The following is a 16,904-nucleotide window of genomic DNA, read 5'->3' as shown; positions in this document are numbered from 1 at the left end:
ACCTTCCTGGCTTGCTCAGTGCTGAGTCAGCTGACTTTTAAAGTTCCAGCCTCCAAGTCCCACTGGTTTAAAAAATGTACGGAATTCAGCCCCATTTTTTTTTTTTAAAGATTTTATTTATTTATTTGACAGAGAGAGAGAGATGACATGTAGGCAGAGAGGCAGGTAGAGAGAGAGGGGGAAGCAGGCTCCCCGCTGAGCAGAGAGCCCGATTTGGGGCTCAATCCCAGAACTCTGAGATCATGACCTGAGCCGAAGGCAGAGGCTTTAACCCACTGAGCCACCCAGGTGCCCCCAGCCCCATTTTTGAAGCCAAACATTATGGGGCTCAGTCTTAACCCCAGTTGAGCTCCCTGGTGTGAGGGCACATTGCTCTGCCATCTCCATGCACACAGCTCTCTCCCATCTGCAGGCAGCCTCCATCCACCTTTCGGAATTTCCTAACCTTTCAGATCCTGCTTCTTCTGTATATTTAGTTATGGAGTTTGTCCTGCCAGTCTTCTGATTGCTCTCTGGTTTATTGACTTGGGTATGGTTGATACCTAGTTGTAAATGTAGGGACAGGGAGAGCTCTGGGTCCTTCTACTCTGCCATCTTCCCCCAGACCATGAATCTTTTTTAGTTTATTCTATATGGATGTCAGTGAGCTTCTTGGATGTGTAGATTCCTGTCTTTAATCAAATTTGGGAAGTTTTGAGCAGTTATTCCTTCAAATATTATTTCTGCTTCTCTCTGTCTCTGCTCTCCCCATGGGAGTCCATAATGCATGTATTGATAATGCCCCACAGGGCCCTTAGGCTCTGTTTATTTTTCTTCATGTTTTTCCTTTCTGTCCCTCAAACTGGATAATTTCAGTTGTCCTGTCTTGAGTTCACTGATTCTTTCTTTTGCCTGAATCCTTCTAGTGAATTTTTCATTTAAGCTTTTATACTTTTCAGCTCCAGTGTTTCTGTTTGGTTCTTTTCAGTAATTTCTGTCTCTTTTATTGATCGTCTGTTTTTGCTGGGAAATTGTTCCCTTGGTTTCTTTCAGTTCTTTGTCCATGATTTCTGTTATTTCTTTGAGAATATTTAAGATAGTCTTCCTCTAGAGAGTCTGAGAGTCTAGGTTTCCTTAAGGCCAGTTTCTCTTGATTTCTTTTTTTTCCTCCAAATGGACCATACTTTCCTGTTTCTTTGTATGCCTTCCAATTTTTTGTTAAACTGTTCATCTTGAAATTCCAGTGGGATAATTCTGGAAATTAGATTCTCCTCCCACCACAGATTTTGCTGTTATTGATTGTTATTGATTGTTTAGTGCCTTTTCCAACTGTATTTCTTATCATGGATAGTCTCTAAATTCTCTGTTATGTTGTCTTCGGTCAACTCGTGACCTGACAGATTTCCTTAAACAACTGGAGCCAAAAAGACCAAATAATGATGATGATGAAAATAACAACAACAACTAAATTTAAAAAGAAACTTTCCTATCTTTACAGATTGACTCTGAACAGGAGTACTTACTTCTTCAATGCTAAGCCAGGCTGTCTCTAACTCTGTCTTAGCCTTCACCTCTTTCTTGGACAGAATTCAGAGATCAGCCAGAGGTATAAGCCTAGGGTTCTCTCATCTGAGCACACATCTAGCCCTGGGAATATGCAGTGCACTCTGGATTCCCCAGTATACGTGATACCCCTTCAAAGCCCTTACTATTAAGAGAATCTTCCTCCTCAGCCTCCTTCTTCCCAGGCCTTTGGGTCTGTCTGCCGTATACTCCATCCACCATCCCTTACACCAGGTGATTGGGTAGCATGGCCTTAGATGCTTTCATCAGATGCCACCCCAAAAGGCACTTTTAGCCTAAGATGGGCAAAACAAAGGTCAGGCTTGCCAGTCCTCAGGGAACCCCCCCAAACAGGTCAAAGTGCACAACAAGCTTTGAGAACAAGGTCCATGTTGGATCCTATAGCACCAGCAAGCCACACTAGGAACACAGGGTGCTGTCCCCAAAGCCTCAGCCCCAAAGCTGTGCAATGGGGTTTGTATGTAGGTAAGGAAAAATGCTTTCTTAGGGAAATTTACCAGCCTCTTTCTTCACTGAGTGTCCCCCTGGTTACTATAAGGTTTTTATTAGATTCCAGAATTCTAAAAAGTTGATTCTGTTTTTGCCAGCTTAATGATTGCTCCAGTGGAAGAACTAATTCTTAGAGCTCCCTGTTCTGCCATTTCTGTCACTCCCCCAACCCTAAAGTTTTGCATTTGTTTTAAGCAGCTTAAAACAACAAGTATTTATTATCCCATTTAGCTTGTGAGGGTCAGGAATCCGCTTGTATCCTAGCTAGGTGCTTCTGGCTCAGCATCCCTCCCAAGTTTGCATTCAGACAAGTTGGCCAGGGCTCACCTCCTCTCAAGGCTCAGCTGGAACTGGATAATTCACTTCCAAACTCAGTTGTATGGCTGTCGGCAGACTCCATTCACTCTGGCTGCTGGCGGAGGAGGTACGATTCCTCACCACACAGACCTCTGCATAGTGCTTCTCACAGCATGGCCTGGTTTCCCCCGGAGCAACAGCTCCATGAGAGAAAGAGATCTCCCCGGTGTTTTGATTGTTTTATTTATTTATTTTTGGGTGCTTTTTGTGATCTTTATCCAACCCTCAGATAATTGCACTCCTTTTGAGTGAGAGAGAAAATCTGAACCCTGGATAATTTCTTAGTGGAGAGGAATTGGTTTGTCCTTCCCCAGAGGCATTACCACTATGTGTGTTCCTCAGCCCTCAAGATGGAACCAAGAGACCCTAAGGAACCTCACATAGCCTCGGAGGAGCAGCAGACCCTTGCAGTTGACCTCTTATCCCCCCTCCCTTAGACCCCTGCCCTTCCTCACTCAGAAAGCCATGAAAATAAGCTTTCTGGACACCCAGGGCCTTAAAGATGACACTATAAACTGCTTCCCCATTGTGTCCCCTTGTAGTATGTTCAGTGGTTTGTTTTATGAAGAAATGTGTCCTTTTAGGTTAAAAAATGTATGTGAGAGGTGAAGTGAGTGATTCTTGTAGAAGGGATGGTACTAGGCACAGAGGACTGCAAACCTGTGTAGAATAATGCCTGCTTTCAAGTAGTTTATCATATAGAGGAGGAAATAGGACAGGAAAGTGATGAAAAATAGAATATCAGGCAGCACTTGTGCCTCAGTATTGATAAGGCAGACGCTGACATTCTCCGAAAGTAATAATATGAGAAGCAGAAGGAGAATACGGAAGTGGCTAGGAAAGAAAGTGAAAGATCTTTGTGATCGTATTTGTCTTTCAGATCTGGTTGCATATTTCACAACATAATGATTTTTGAAAACTTTTGATTGTCCTGCTTACAGGACCGAAGCTTCTTCCTCATGAGTGATCAGTTTCATTCTCGTTTATTTTGTTCCTTGCTGCCATACAGAAAGACAATTAGCATCCACATTTTTTTTTAATTTGAAAAAGTAAATTAGGTTCATGTTCGCAGTTTTATATCCACTGTTCTGATATCATTTCAGTATTTACAGAAGGGTTCATAAAATGAATAAGCCATTGAGTCATAATAAGAATAGTAATGCAAGCCCAGTCTACCAATTTGCTAGCTGCCATTTGTGCTTAAAAATGATAATGCTACTGATGTTCTTCTGTTTGAATGGATGCATCTGGAAGACAAGGTTGGGGGTAATCAGAGGGTCAGCCTCTTGCAAGATGACCTTTCCTTGGCAAGTGCATCTCTCCTCTAATGAATGATACAGGCAGGTGTTAAATATCCCAAGCGAGGGTAGTTCTGCATCTTCTCTTAGGTTATGATTGGAATTGGAAATAGGACAAAGTGTATGTAAGATTTTTTTTTTTTTACATTCAGATCTTAAGCATGCTATGGACTGGAGTTTGACCCACATGTAATAAGAAAACTGGAAAACTGTTCCTATATCCTAATATACAGTGAAATCAGAGCAGCCTATACTCATTTTTATACATTGGAACTAAACTGTGGATTTTTCTTTTTGTCTAGATTTAGACTGTTGTAGTTATATCTACAACATATCTACTCTGTCTTCATATCTACTCTAGTTATACAATTTAATTATTTCAACTGGGGCCGTACATCTTATTTTTCCCCTTCCAAAGTGTAATCCATATTACCTCCTTTATTAATATGTTTCCAATTTGAGAATATTCTTTTTTTTCTTTTGGCTACAGTGAAACTGTGTTTTCATTTTTTTGAATAAAAAATGCATTCTGAATTTTCATTTAATTTTCCTTCCCTAGACAATTAAATCCCACACAGAAACAGATGAGAAACAAACAGAGAGCCGTACCATCACTCCACCTGCTGCACCCAAACCAAAACGGGAGGAGAACCCTCAGGTAGGCTCAGCCCTCCAAAGGCATGGTTCAGTCATGAGACGTGACTTATTCTCAACGAACGAGGAGGGACACTTGCTGTCTAAGTCACTTGGTTTTCCATTTCTTGTACTTCCATACTATTCAGTAATGTATTGCCAAATCAATTTGGCCTAAGGCAGATTAAGAGTATGGTCTGGAGTGTCCATGAACTGGCATACAGGCATTTCATGCAACTTACAAACTTGAAATGTAAGATTAATGATAAATTTCCCTCATGATAATTATATTTTGTCTCAGTCAACATTTCTAAGAGGTCCATCCAGTTCACTCGGCTAAGGTCTATTTATGTTATTGATTATAGTTGTTATATGTGCATTTTTGTTTCTACCATTGTATTGCACCAGATTCCCAAATCCCAAATGAATCAGTAGCCCAAAAGTTATTCATTGAAGCATAAAAGTAGGGATGAAAATAGTAACATCTGTACTATAACTTAGGATAGAGTTACAAACTTACATAGCCAGCAGGACTGGTACAATACACAATGTAAATTTGTGTGTCCCCTTAGACGAGAGAATTTTTTAGTTTGGCTCATGGATAAGCAGCTCTGAAAGAAAAATGTGGACAGGTAATATGATGATAAAAATCTGATAGTTGGATTTTATTAGACCAGCAATCTATTTCCTTCTGTCCTCTGTGCATTCTTTTTAATGAAACCATGTCAAATAGTGGCATGAAGCCATCAAAACTTAATGTCTTTTTTTTTTAAGAGATGATTTATTAAGTTAAGCCAGATCAGGTTTTTCTAAAACAAGTATAAATTATAATTCTGATATGAAATGGATTTGTTTTTTAAATATATTTTTAAAGTTTTTATTATAATTCCAGTTGGTTAACATACACTGTTATATTAGTTTCATTTCTTTCTTTCTTTCTTTCTTTTTTTTTTTTAAGATTTTATTTATTTATTTGACAGAAAGAGACACAGCAAGAGAGGGAACACAAGCAGGGGGAGTGGGAGAGGGAGAAGCAGGCTTCCCGCAGAGCAGGGAGCCTGAACCGGGGCTCAATTCTGGGATCATGACCTGAGCCGAAGGTAGACGCTTAATGACTGACCCACCCAGGCACCCCTGAAATGGATTTATTTTTAAGTTATCTGTGAAGAAGGGACCAAAACTTGAACTAGAAAGAAGTACTAGTGATGCAAATTGCTGAAGAACTTACGAACTTATCCACAAAATTACCAAAGGAAAAGGATATCTTATATTGGTAGCCCAGTGTGGGCAAGCGAGCACCACTACCATGTAGAGTGGTAGATAATTCACCTTCGAATTGGACAGAATCACTGCCTAAAAGAGAATAAATTAGTTTTTGGTACACGTGTGATGCATACATGAGGCAGAAGTTCTTGACAACTTTTTATTCTCTTTATCACTGGAAATCTGTACCAGAGGAGAGATTTTTTTACTTTTTTCTTTTCTTTTCTTTTCTTTTCTTTTTTTTTTTTTTTGGTGAGCTCAAAGTAGACTGGCAAAGATGAGTTGTTTGTGACTACCCAAGAGGAGTACTGCCACTTGATTAAAAGAAGGTGCATCTGGATGTCAAACCACACGCTGCTCTACAGAGAACAGCTGGTAGACAGCCTTCTTATCTTGATCAGGTTGTGAAGAATAGTGAAAAGCAGGAATGTAGTTCATTGGCAATCACTGAGTGTATGCCATTTCAACGTGCAATGTGGAAAATGGGCAGCAGGTCTAAGAGTGCTTTTCCTTACCGAAGTATGCTGGTGGTCGGGGGATAGGCTCCCACCTAAGTTTTTGAAATAAGAAATAAAATAAAAACATTTCTTCAGAACTCTGAGCATACCAGTAAAGAACACTTCTGTTTTCTTAAGTGGCTTGTTCAGGGACTGTTTCTTCCTAAAATACTCAGTATCTTAAACAGCTTGAATCTCTCACTTCAGGCCAAAATACCGTGGTATTGAATGTTGAGGGTAAGCTGTCAGGATTTTTAAAGACCAAACGGTGATACAATTCCACAGGACTATGTCCTAACAGTTGATGCTATTCTTTTTTGATAATAATCAGTGAGATAAGTTGGTGATCTGTTGTTTGGCATATTTAGCAGCCACGTGCAAATGAAAACATACTTTTCAGACCACATGTGACTGCTGAGCAAAATAGGAATCAGTTTGTTGCTCTCTCCAACTCTAAGCATCTAATGTCCCAGCTTTGGGATTCAGTTTTCTAATCAGTGGAACTTCTGATGGAGCCCTAAGTGGTCTCCAAAGAGGGATTCCTCCATAATTTTTGGGTCCATATTTGATTTTAAAACCATAGTATTAAGCAGAACCATCAGCTGTTGTTCCTAAAACTCATTCAGCTTTGAGCTAGCATTGTCCAGTCATTGGTAGTAAAAATGTAAGAAACCTGGCCTGCTATGACAAGTGAAGTACTTAGAACTTGGAGCTTGTTGTATGGGAGGCTCTTTGTTGTAACCTCTACATGTTTTCTGAGTATGAAATTCTCTTCCCTGTCAGAGGATTTTTCTGGAAAAACAAAAAAAAAAAACTAGGGCACTTAAAGATGCTGATTTCTGTCATTGAGAAAGTAGAAGATGCAAGCCACAGTCCTTCTTTTGTGATCCCTTTGAGACCAGAAAGCCTCCACAGTGACTCTGGAAGGTGTCTGTTCTTTGGTCTTCTGAACCTGGCCTCCTTCCTTCACGTGACCAGCCCATTGGGCTGGCTTTGCCGAGGAGTCTAACTAGGAACATGCAGTTGGCTTTGTGAGAACCCAAACTGAAGTACATTCTTGTTTCTCTGGCACAGAAACTTGCCTTCATGGTGTCTCTAGGATTGGTAACACATGACCATCTAGAAGGTAAGAGAAGATATGGTGCTGCCTTGCTTGTGGCCCAGAGCTTTGTTCTTGGAAATGGTGTTGAATTTATTGTTAGAACGTAGAACACTGGAACACCAGTAGTGTATGATCAGCTAGTGTGGACTTTCTTTCCTTTGGAGTCAAACTTGCCTTTCCTCTAACTTCACCCCTCCCCTCCCTGTTGTCATCCACACTGCTGTCCAAGGGAGACGCCCCAGCTGCCTGTATTAATCCGACTGCTGTTCCCTTTAGAAGAACTCTTTTTTCCCCTGACAGCACGAAGTATCAGATGCCCCTCTGACAAATCTTTGTGTTTTTCAATCACTCTGGGTTATCCAAATCTTAAGAAGTTACAAAGCTACACCTGTCCTAGTTATCTAACTCAAGAATGGTGAACTATGGTCAGTCTAGGTTTGTGGATAGAGTTCACCCACACCTATATTCCAGTGAACTAAAAGTAGGCAAGGACAGCTTGTTTGTTTATAAGTGTAATCTGCTGTTCAGCTCTGGGTCACAGAGAGCCACCCTGTGGGACAGCATGGTCTTGCTTTCTGAGAGGTGAGAATAGATGGTCCCACGCCTTTGTTCCCAGCAGTGTGCTTGCCTCTGCTCAGACTGCGGTGACACAAGAGAGATGTGCCCCCGTTTCTCATTTGTCATGGGAAAACCAAAAGATAAACAATGAAGTTCAGTTTTTGAGGTTCTCTATACCTCCCTTCTAATTCAAACCTTTTGCTTTCCCAAGAAATCCAAAGCAAGAGGCAAGAGCGAAAAAGAAGAACGACGGCAAATCCAGTGTACAGCGGAGCCGTCTTTGAGCCGGAGGTATTCCTGGCCGGAACTTGGCCCTCCCCTCTCTGTTCTAGTTTTATTTATGATTTTTTCCATCTTCTCCCATCTGAAAAACCTGCTGAAGAACAGTACCCTGATTATACTTGGCCAGCTTTGTGAAGTGATGGGTTTTTCTCGGGCCAATCATGCTGTTTCATTTATATCATTCACTGCTTTCCCCTTCGTTTTTTCCCTAAGTTGGAGGAAATACAAACCTACCTTAAAAATTTAACTCATCGTGGCTTAAACACAGCTGTCATCCGAAGTAGAGGCAGACCTCTCTGGAATATTCTATTCTCTCAGAGCCAAGTAGATATACTAAAGCCCATTAGCCCTGAGACCTTGGGTGACTCGCACTCACTCGCTGGCATGTTGGCAGGCGTGCTGTGCGCGGCCATAGCTTATACCGGTATTGGTAGGAACCATGCTATTCAGCTAGTTACCTTTCCTTCTTCAATCCTCAAAGCGTAAGAAGAGCGCAGTCACATACCTGAACAGTACAATGCATCCTGGGACCCGGAAGAGAGGTGAGTACCTTTTTGGAGCTCTCCCTCGCTGTTGCTTCTGCTTTCTGTGTCGTGTTTCTTCCCCCTCCTTCCTCCCCTTGTCCTAGAGCCTGACTCCTAAATCCCTGGAACATAGTTTTGTTGTTGTTGTTCTCTGAAAATGGGGGGAGAAGAGAGGGAAACTTCTCCTTAGAGTTCCGTATACTGAACCGCAAGCTGCCTTTCCTAGGATTCTGGCAAAGCTGACTCAAGGAAATGGCTTAATACAGCATTTCTGCCCCAGGCCCATCAGGCTGTCCATGAATAGCACAGTGAACAGAACATTGTGTGAAAGGAAGCATTTTAGCATCATTGAGCAGAGCAGAGCACTGCTGTTGCCAAGGTGTTCTTAGTAGTGTCGAAGTCGTCCTGCTGCCAGCAAGACCAGAGCATGACGCGGGTCTCTGTGAGCCGCAGGCTTTCCAGGAAGGAAAGACATAGCCACACTGAGGACTTAGAATCTGTGAGTTGAGGACATCTCCAGCTAAGGAAGAGTAGGTCATGGTCAAAACAGCTCCCTGAAGTAGAAGTTCCTAAAGAGCCCCATCCCATATTTCAGGCCTGACGTGGCGCTGGTGCCCCTTCCTTGTGGGCGGGGCAGAGGCAGCAGCCTTCCATGCACGTCTGAGTAGGTCTTAATAGCTCTGGGTTTGAGCTCATAAACAAGGTTCTGAAATTGTTCTTTGATGTCAGTAATACATCCCAAGGTCCCTTTCTCCACATGATAATGTGTCCCTGAATTATAGTTCCAGGCTGGAAAGGTTGCAGAGTGAGTGGAGTAGCATACTAATTTTTGCATAAGCACACACTGTCTCAGAGCTCTTGGAAGCCTAGGAGGTCATCCTGACCGTTTTCTTTTGTCTGCCTTAGGCAGGGCTACAACTGTACCATTTCCACCTCCTCACCAGACCAGATCGCATACTACCTGCAGCGACCCGTTCTAATGGTTCATTACCTACCTGTCCTCTAGGTGGCCGCAGATATTTCCGTGGGAAATCCTAAGTCGTTCTTTCCTATTGATTCCTGGGCCACAGTAACCAGTGTCGTGGGTTACTTTTTGTTGTTTTGTTTTTGGTAATTTTTAGTGACCTCTGACCCAGTTCTCAGAAAGGAGCCCCCAGTCAGAAGCCACAGTTAATTGGTCTGCTGGTGGGGAGTATCTGCTAAGAGGACAGGGGTTAAACGAGCCAGAAAGACCTTGGCCTCACTTGCCAAGGTCAGAGGATGAAAGCCTGTATTCACAATGCCTAAATGTGCCTTCTGCGGGTAAACAAAGAGCATTCATCTTTACTTCCCCTTTGGGCGGCCCTAAATTCCCTAGAAAAGACAAACTTGTATGTTCTGTTTGTACTGCAGACATTGTCAGTTTAACACAGATAGGTAAGATTTGTGTAATGTCAGAATCATGACTCTTGTGCATAATCCTGATATAAATTATAACTGTTGGCAAAGTTGTGAGCCCCTGTACCTTTCATCAGTGCTCGTAGGCAATTGTGTGCCTCTCTAGCTTTTTTTTTTTTTTTTTCCCCTTTGCTGTGCTGAACATATATATACTTTTGATCACTCAAAGCTTAAAAGCTTTGATCCTGGTCCTTCTGACAAGGACTCTGGCTTAGGTGTATCGTAAAGCAGGAGTGGTTGAACAGTGTTGCCACACCTGTCAGGGTCCATTCATAGATCCTCTGTAGCCATGGGGCTTGATTCCCAGGGCTCTTCCTCCAGCCAGTCTTCTAGTGGCATTACTGATGGGCCGGGCTTTCTCTGAGATTTGCTGACAGGCCCCAGTCTTTAGATATGGAGTTTACCAGAGTGTTTGAGGCGGAAGCGGGGAGACAGTTGTTGAGCAACTGCGGAGGGAATCTGACTCCAGACATACTTAAAATCACTGTTAAGATCAGATCATCCTTTAGCTCTCAGATTCCAGCTAGTCCCAGGACATATTTCTGTCTAGCTCGATCAGCAAGGGGTAAGAATAGTTAACTTGAATTTTGCCTCCTCAATGTGCCTTCCTCCATCCTCACAAGCAGTGAAATGACCAAAATATAGATAGGAGAGAAAAGGAAAAAGCAGAGATCCTAAATAAACCCATTTGTGGGAACAGGGACTCATTACTGATTGCAAGGATGATGGTTAACAGAGAAACTTTAGAGAACAGTATGTAGAAGTGGTGGAAAAACAAACTCCTGTTCCTAGCCGTGGCCCCTATGGAGCTTCGGCGTCTTATTCTCACCCTAGAAATCTCAAATCATAATAATCCAAGCGTGTCACCATGATCCACCCAAGGCCAGGCCCTTTGACATGACGCAGCCCTCCTGTCATTCTCTAAGGCTCTCTTATCCTCCTTTCTTTTGAGACTCATGCAGTTGTTTCTAATGACATTTAAATCTTTGCTTCTCTTCCTCTCTTTGAGACTGTTGTATTAACCTTCTGTCTGCTACCTCACTTCCTTTTCCATGCTAGCCAATGAGGAACACTGGCCAAAGGTATGTAAGATCATTTTTCCCCCTTTCTTTCCCTCCCCCTTTTTCCCCTTTTGTTCCCTTCTCTTGGTATATAGGTCGTCCTCCAAAATACAATGCAGTGCTGGGGTTTGGAGCCCTTACCCCAACATCCCCCCCATCCAGTCATCCTGACTCCCCTGAAAATGAAAAGACAGAGACCACATTCACTTTCCCTGCACCTGTTCAGCCTGTGTCCCTGCCCAGCCCCACCTCCACAGACGTAAGTAACTTGGGAAAAGCACGCTCTCTTTCTGAGAGCTTAAACTGGGGAAACCGTTATCATGTGTTGTGTCCTTACCAGCTGCATCTCCTTGACTAACCCTGGAACAGCAGTAATCCCTACAGGACACTAGACCATGGAAGGCAACCTGTGCTGGGGCCCCAGGTCCCACATGTCCTTGAGAATCACCTACAACATCAGGAGGCTCAGTCAGAGTCCTTAAAATCTGCATTTGGTCTGCTGTGAATGAGCTCTCAGGAAGACGGATGGGGTGGGAAGTCAGCTCTTGCAGTTGAAAGGTGCCCAGGTTTCCATCGTCCGTGTTTTGGGGTGACAGAAAGGAGCAAGGCACGCGATCGTGCAGCAGTCCTTGCTTCCTGCTTCAAGCAGAATTCCAGAGGTGGAAAACTTTTCTTTCAAGTCACTTTATTCAGCAGAGCCGACCAAACAGGTTTCTCTGGAAAGTGTCAGATACTTAGTAGCCTGCACGTGGAAACTGCAGGATTCAAAGCTAGTGCCCTCAGATTTTGTTTTTTTTGTTTGTTTTTATTTTACTTATTTTTAAGTTTTTAACTTTAATTCCAGTCTAGCTATCATACAGCACAGTTATTAGTTTCAGGTGTACAATACAGTGATGCAGCAGTTGGATGCGTTACTCAAGGCTCGCCACTTGTCAGGTGTGCTCTTGAGTCCCCTTCACCTGTCTCCCCATCCTCCCAACCCCGCCCCTCTGCTGCCCTGCAGTGTGTCCTCTCGCAAGGGCACTAAGATCTTAAATGAGCATTTACGTAGCCGTGAGTTTAGTCAGCAAATACTTCCCAGTGCTACTCTGCTGGGCAGGTGCTGTTCTGGAGGCTCGGGACGAAAGGGGAACAGAACCAGCTCCCTGCCCTCCGGGAGCTCCTGTTACAGGGCCAGAGGCAGGTGATAAGCAAATGAACACAGAAAAGGTAGTGGTAAGTGCTGTCGAGAAAACAGGGACAGAATTAGGGGGAATGAAGAAGGAGGGCAGTAGGCTCCTCTGTTTTACGAGGGGAGGGAAGAGAGGGCCTCTCTGGTGGGAGGTGGACGGTGTGAGATTGGGCCGGGGGAGACCATTCCGTGCAGAGGGAGCAGCAGTGCGGAAGCCGTGAGGTAGGCACCTACATGGTGTGGAAGAAAAGCTAGAAGGCCAGGACAGCAGGGCCGAGGGAGCAACGAGACAGTGGGAGATGACACTCCAGAGGTGGCAGGGCTCAGGGCGCAGGGCCTTGGGGCTTTTGCTTGGAGGGAGAGGTGGGGACCGCTGGAGGGCTTTGAGGAGAGGAGTGATGTAATTTTTCAACTTTTTATTTTGGAAAATTTCAGACCTACAGTGTAGTTGCAAGAAAATACAAAGAACAAATACATACGTTTCACCCAGATTCACTGATTGTTACCATATTGCCATATGCTCCCCCCTACACACACGCACACAGGCATGCTCTTTGGTAAACTAGTTAAGAAGTTGCAAACACCATGAATCTTTACCCAAAACCTTTCAGTGTATTTCTTCTTCCAAGAACAGAGGTGTTCTCTGATAGAGTCACAGTGCAGTTATCAAATTGAGGACACTTAATACTGAGTAGATATGATTCTGTAATATATATTCCGTATTCAGGTTTCTCCGGTTGTCTCAGTAATTGCCTTAGGCACACTTTGGGTTTTTTTGCTCCAGAATCCAGGTTAAGATCACTCTTGATAACTGTTGTCATGGTATTCTCTCTTCTTTCTCCTTACTCTAGAGCCGTTCTCAGCCTTTCTTTGTCGTTCATGACATTGACAGTCCTTTTAAGGAAGGCCAGTTGCTGCATAGCGTGTCCCTCCATTTGCTTGATCTCATTGTCTCCTCAGTAGACTCAGGGTTTGCATTTTTGTAGGAACATTGAGTGCGTGATGGTGAGTCCTTTTCATGACAGGTACCACGTGCCTCAGTCAGTCTGTCCTGTTGTCAGTGATGTTAGCTTTCGTCTTTTAACATAGATTGTGTCAAATTTCTCCACTTGTAAAGGTGCCTCATTTCTCTGGCAGAGATAGTTTTGAGCTGTGGAAATATCCAGTTCCCAGCAAATTGTTACCCAGTGGTTTTAGCATCTTTTGGTGGTTCTTGCCTGCATTTACTATTTTTAAGGTGTTTACAGAATCAACTTGGATTTTAAAGGATTACTGTGTCTGAAATCTGCAGAAGAGACTGTGGAGAGGATAGGATGGGAGCAGGAAGACCAGTTAGGAGGCGGCAAGAGCTGAGGGTGACTTGGCCTGGTAGCGTGGTAGACCTAGGGCTGGAGGAGAGTGACCAGGTCTGCATATATTTTAAAGAGCCAGCAGGAGTAGATATGAGGTATGAGAAAAAGAGAATAGTCAAGGGTGAATCCAGAGTTTTCAGCCTAAGCAACTAGTAGGATAAAACTGTCCTTTCCTCAAGATGGCAAGAGGAGTGGGTTTGAGGAGGGAAACTGAGAGTTTCATTTTATCTATGTCCCATTTCTTTTGTGAATTACAGAGTTTATCTTTAGGATCATCTTCAGGTAAAAGGTCCCTCGAACTGGAAGGTTGTCAGTGCTTACTAATGAACTACCCTTTTCCAAAGAACAAAAGAATACCATATCCACATTCCGAGTTTAAATTCTAGAAGCAGCAAAGGAAGTGTCTTCTTTGGAGGACCAGGTCATAGTGGGGTTCTGTTCTCTGGCAGCCTTCCTTCTTGGACATAACTGGTGACTGCAGACTCAGCTCTGCTCTTGAAATTCAGAATTTCATCCAGCCCGCCTGACTTTCGGCTTGAGTAATTGATGCAGGTTTTCTACCTGTCCGAAGTAATGAGGACCAGGACTCCTTATCAGAAACCTTGTTTGCTGGCACGAAAGATTGTCCCAACTTCTCTGCAGCTGAAGCATTGCTGGAAGAATTGGTGGCCTCTGACCTCTTGGTAGGGGTCTCCCACAGAGTGGGATACAAATGCGGGGGAACAGGTGATTCTGTGGTTCTGTGCGTGAGTCTCTTTCCAAAGTGTTGACCCCTGATGGGGATCTGTGGCTTTCTTTGAGAGACTGAACCCCAAGGATCTATTCAGATCAAATAACAAAATCTTCTGCCAGGTTTTGTCTTAAAATGCAAACACTGCACTTTTCAGAAATCTATAAGCAAAAGAAGGCTTTTCTAAAACCACTAAATACGTTAGAACTTTCTGAGTTAAACCTAGTGGAATGGATTTTTTTTTTTTTTTTTAAGATAATTGACTTCTACTTTTACAGTATCCCAACAGTAGCAGTGATTAAAATCAGCACGCAGGACTCTGTATGTTTGCTGCTGGGTAGAACAAGCCCCAACAACATTAATTAAATAATCACAGCTGAGCAGCAAGCATTTCCTGGGGATCAATAACCGTCTAGAAGGACTTGGTAATGCAAAACCCAGCCAGACGCTAATCCTCAGCACATACCTTGTTGCACTCGCACTTTGTGAGAAGGGAAGATATGTTGACAAAGTTATACAATTCTTTTCAGCGGATGATGAAGTTGCAGTTGATATAGCCAGGGTGTTTGCAAAAAACATACACACTCGGCTCCTATCAGAGAATCATGGGTCACCATCTTTCAGTTTAACATTTGGTTTATGGTAGCAAAGTAGTCACCAAAGCCGGAGCCTTTTGACCTGGAGCAGCACCTCCACGGGACTTCTCTGCTCTCTTGAAGCTAAGCTGAGAACCCGTTCTGGGTAGATAACATCTGTACCTGGTCATTGTATTATTCATTTCTTTGGGTATTCTCCAGGTGTGGTCCCTGAGACTCTTTTCGGGGTCCATAAAAGCAAAACTATTTTCGTGCTAATAGTAAAATATTCTTTGCCATTTTCATTCTCTTTTTCTCAAGAGTAACCAGTAGAGTTTCCCAGATATTACCTGACCTGTAATGATGTCATAACTCTGAGGGTTTCATGGAATGTGCCCTTAGTGTGTTCTGGGGTCTGACGGTTTTTCAGTACACTGTTTTTGTAACTTCCTGTAATTCTGTAATTACTTCAAAAATGATAACTTGAAACTTCTAAGTCTAACTCAAATAATATATAAATAATATATACTTATTTATATTTATAAAATATATAAATATATATTATATATAAACATTTATATATATATAATATATATACATATATATAAATAAATATAAGTTTTAAGATTTATAAAGGGGTCCTGACACTGAACAGACAGAACTGTTGCTCTCGAACATGGAAATAGGAAAGGACGTCGTCTTCTCTTTAGAAACTTGAAGGAAATCATTTAGCCTTTATTCACATACTGTCTGGCCTCCAATTCTTGCAGTGCTCCTCTCAGGAGCAAAAGAAAGTGAGCAGAACTCTTGAGCCAACGGAATAAGATGTCCGGTTTTTTGTTTTGTTTTATTTTGCTTTGTTTTCCTTCATCACTGGTAATTTATCTTGAGTCCATCTGACAAGATCTCTGAAACCTTAAAATTTGTATAAACTTCATAAAGATGCAGACTCACACAGGTTCAAGAAAGACTGTTTCTCTAGAGAAGAGTGCCGTTCAGCCTGATTTTAAGAACGAAAGAAGAAAGTTCAGTTAATCGAGGGATGAAACCTTCACCTCTTTAGCTGCCTCAGAGCTGAACCTTGAGGCCACACACTCATGCAGTATTTTTGCTCGTATACTACTTTTTATTGCCCAGAGATGACATTTTCTTACTAAGAAAGACTAAAATTGGCCCACACTCTGATTATCTTACAACTTTTTGCAGCCAGTACTCTAGGCTCTGGATACCTCAGTGAATTACAGAGAAAGTTTCCTCTTCTTTAGAGAGAAACTGTAGGTCTGGGAGGAGTTATTCCAGCAGTGATGGCTGAGGGTTTAACAGCATAGGAAGGAAGACTCGAGCATTGCTGTCTGTGCAGAGTTTCTATATCAGGCCTTCTGGCAGAACAGCCTAGAAATGTAAAACAACACACCGGAAGCGAAGACGGGGCTCCAGGACATGGCGCTGCATTGCCGGCCAGCGTCTGGCATGTCCCTTCAGTCTTCCTTCCTGTGTGCCTTTATCAGTCCTCTTCCCAGAATAGGCCGGGGATGAACCTGCTGAAAAATACCTTTTCCCTAAATACCTTTTTTTATTGTTGTTCCAGCGTTCTCCTTTTGTTCAGAAGGCTCCAGCAGACTTAGAGCGGCAGCACTGTCAGTGCTGGGGGCTGGGAGACAGGCAGGGGACACTGGGGCTGCTCATCTTTTTCCATCTGGTGACGTATTTTATGGGGAGGAATAAAAAGCCACCCAGCATAGAATGGTCCGTTGAACAGCAAATGCCAAATAGTGGTTTTAAGAGAACATTGTCAGCTGTTGCTCTGGCTTTTAAATTCTTCATGTTAGAAAGCTCATGTGGCTTTGGTGAGTGCTGTGGGGTGTGTGGACCTGGCGATTCACGGATCTGTACCCCTGGGGATAAAAATATATGTTTATAAAAAATAAAAAATTTTAAAATAAAATAAAATTAAAAAAAAAAAAAAAACAAAAAACAAAAAGAAAGCTCATGTGAGTTTAATTTGTTCCTGA

The 16,904-nt window shown here is 42.8% G+C and overlaps 1 protein-coding gene across 19 annotated transcripts in view; it reads left to right on the top strand.

The window, feature by feature from the left end:
* PHF21A (PHD finger protein 21A) overlaps nt 1–16,904 on the top strand; it is a 191,190-nt gene that overhangs the window by 168,275 nt on the left and 6,011 nt on the right. For 16 of the 19 annotated variants that reach the window (XM_032360010.1, XM_032360009.1, XM_032360004.1 and 13 more), the window contains 5 exons: nt 4,267–4,365; nt 7,175–7,226; nt 7,972–8,051; nt 8,524–8,584; nt 11,160–11,323. In XM_032360010.1, coding sequence (XP_032215901.1) covers nt 4,267–4,365; nt 7,175–7,226; nt 7,972–8,051; nt 8,524–8,584; nt 11,160–11,323 — 456 coding nt within the window. Of the gene's footprint in view, nt 1–4,266; nt 4,366–7,174; nt 7,227–7,971; nt 8,052–8,523; nt 8,585–11,062; nt 11,086–11,159; nt 11,324–16,904 lie in introns of all 19 variants that reach the window. The other 3 variants (XM_032360007.1, XM_032360008.1, XM_032360006.1) reach the window with 1 other exon arrangement.

Source organism: Mustela erminea, chromosome 9, assembly GCF_009829155.1.
Source record: "Mustela erminea isolate mMusErm1 chromosome 9, mMusErm1.Pri, whole genome shotgun sequence".
NCBI lineage: Eukaryota > Metazoa > Chordata > Mammalia > Carnivora > Mustelidae > Mustela > Mustela erminea.
The sequence above is the reverse complement of the archived record's forward strand: the minus strand, read 5'-3'. Positions and strand labels throughout refer to the sequence as shown.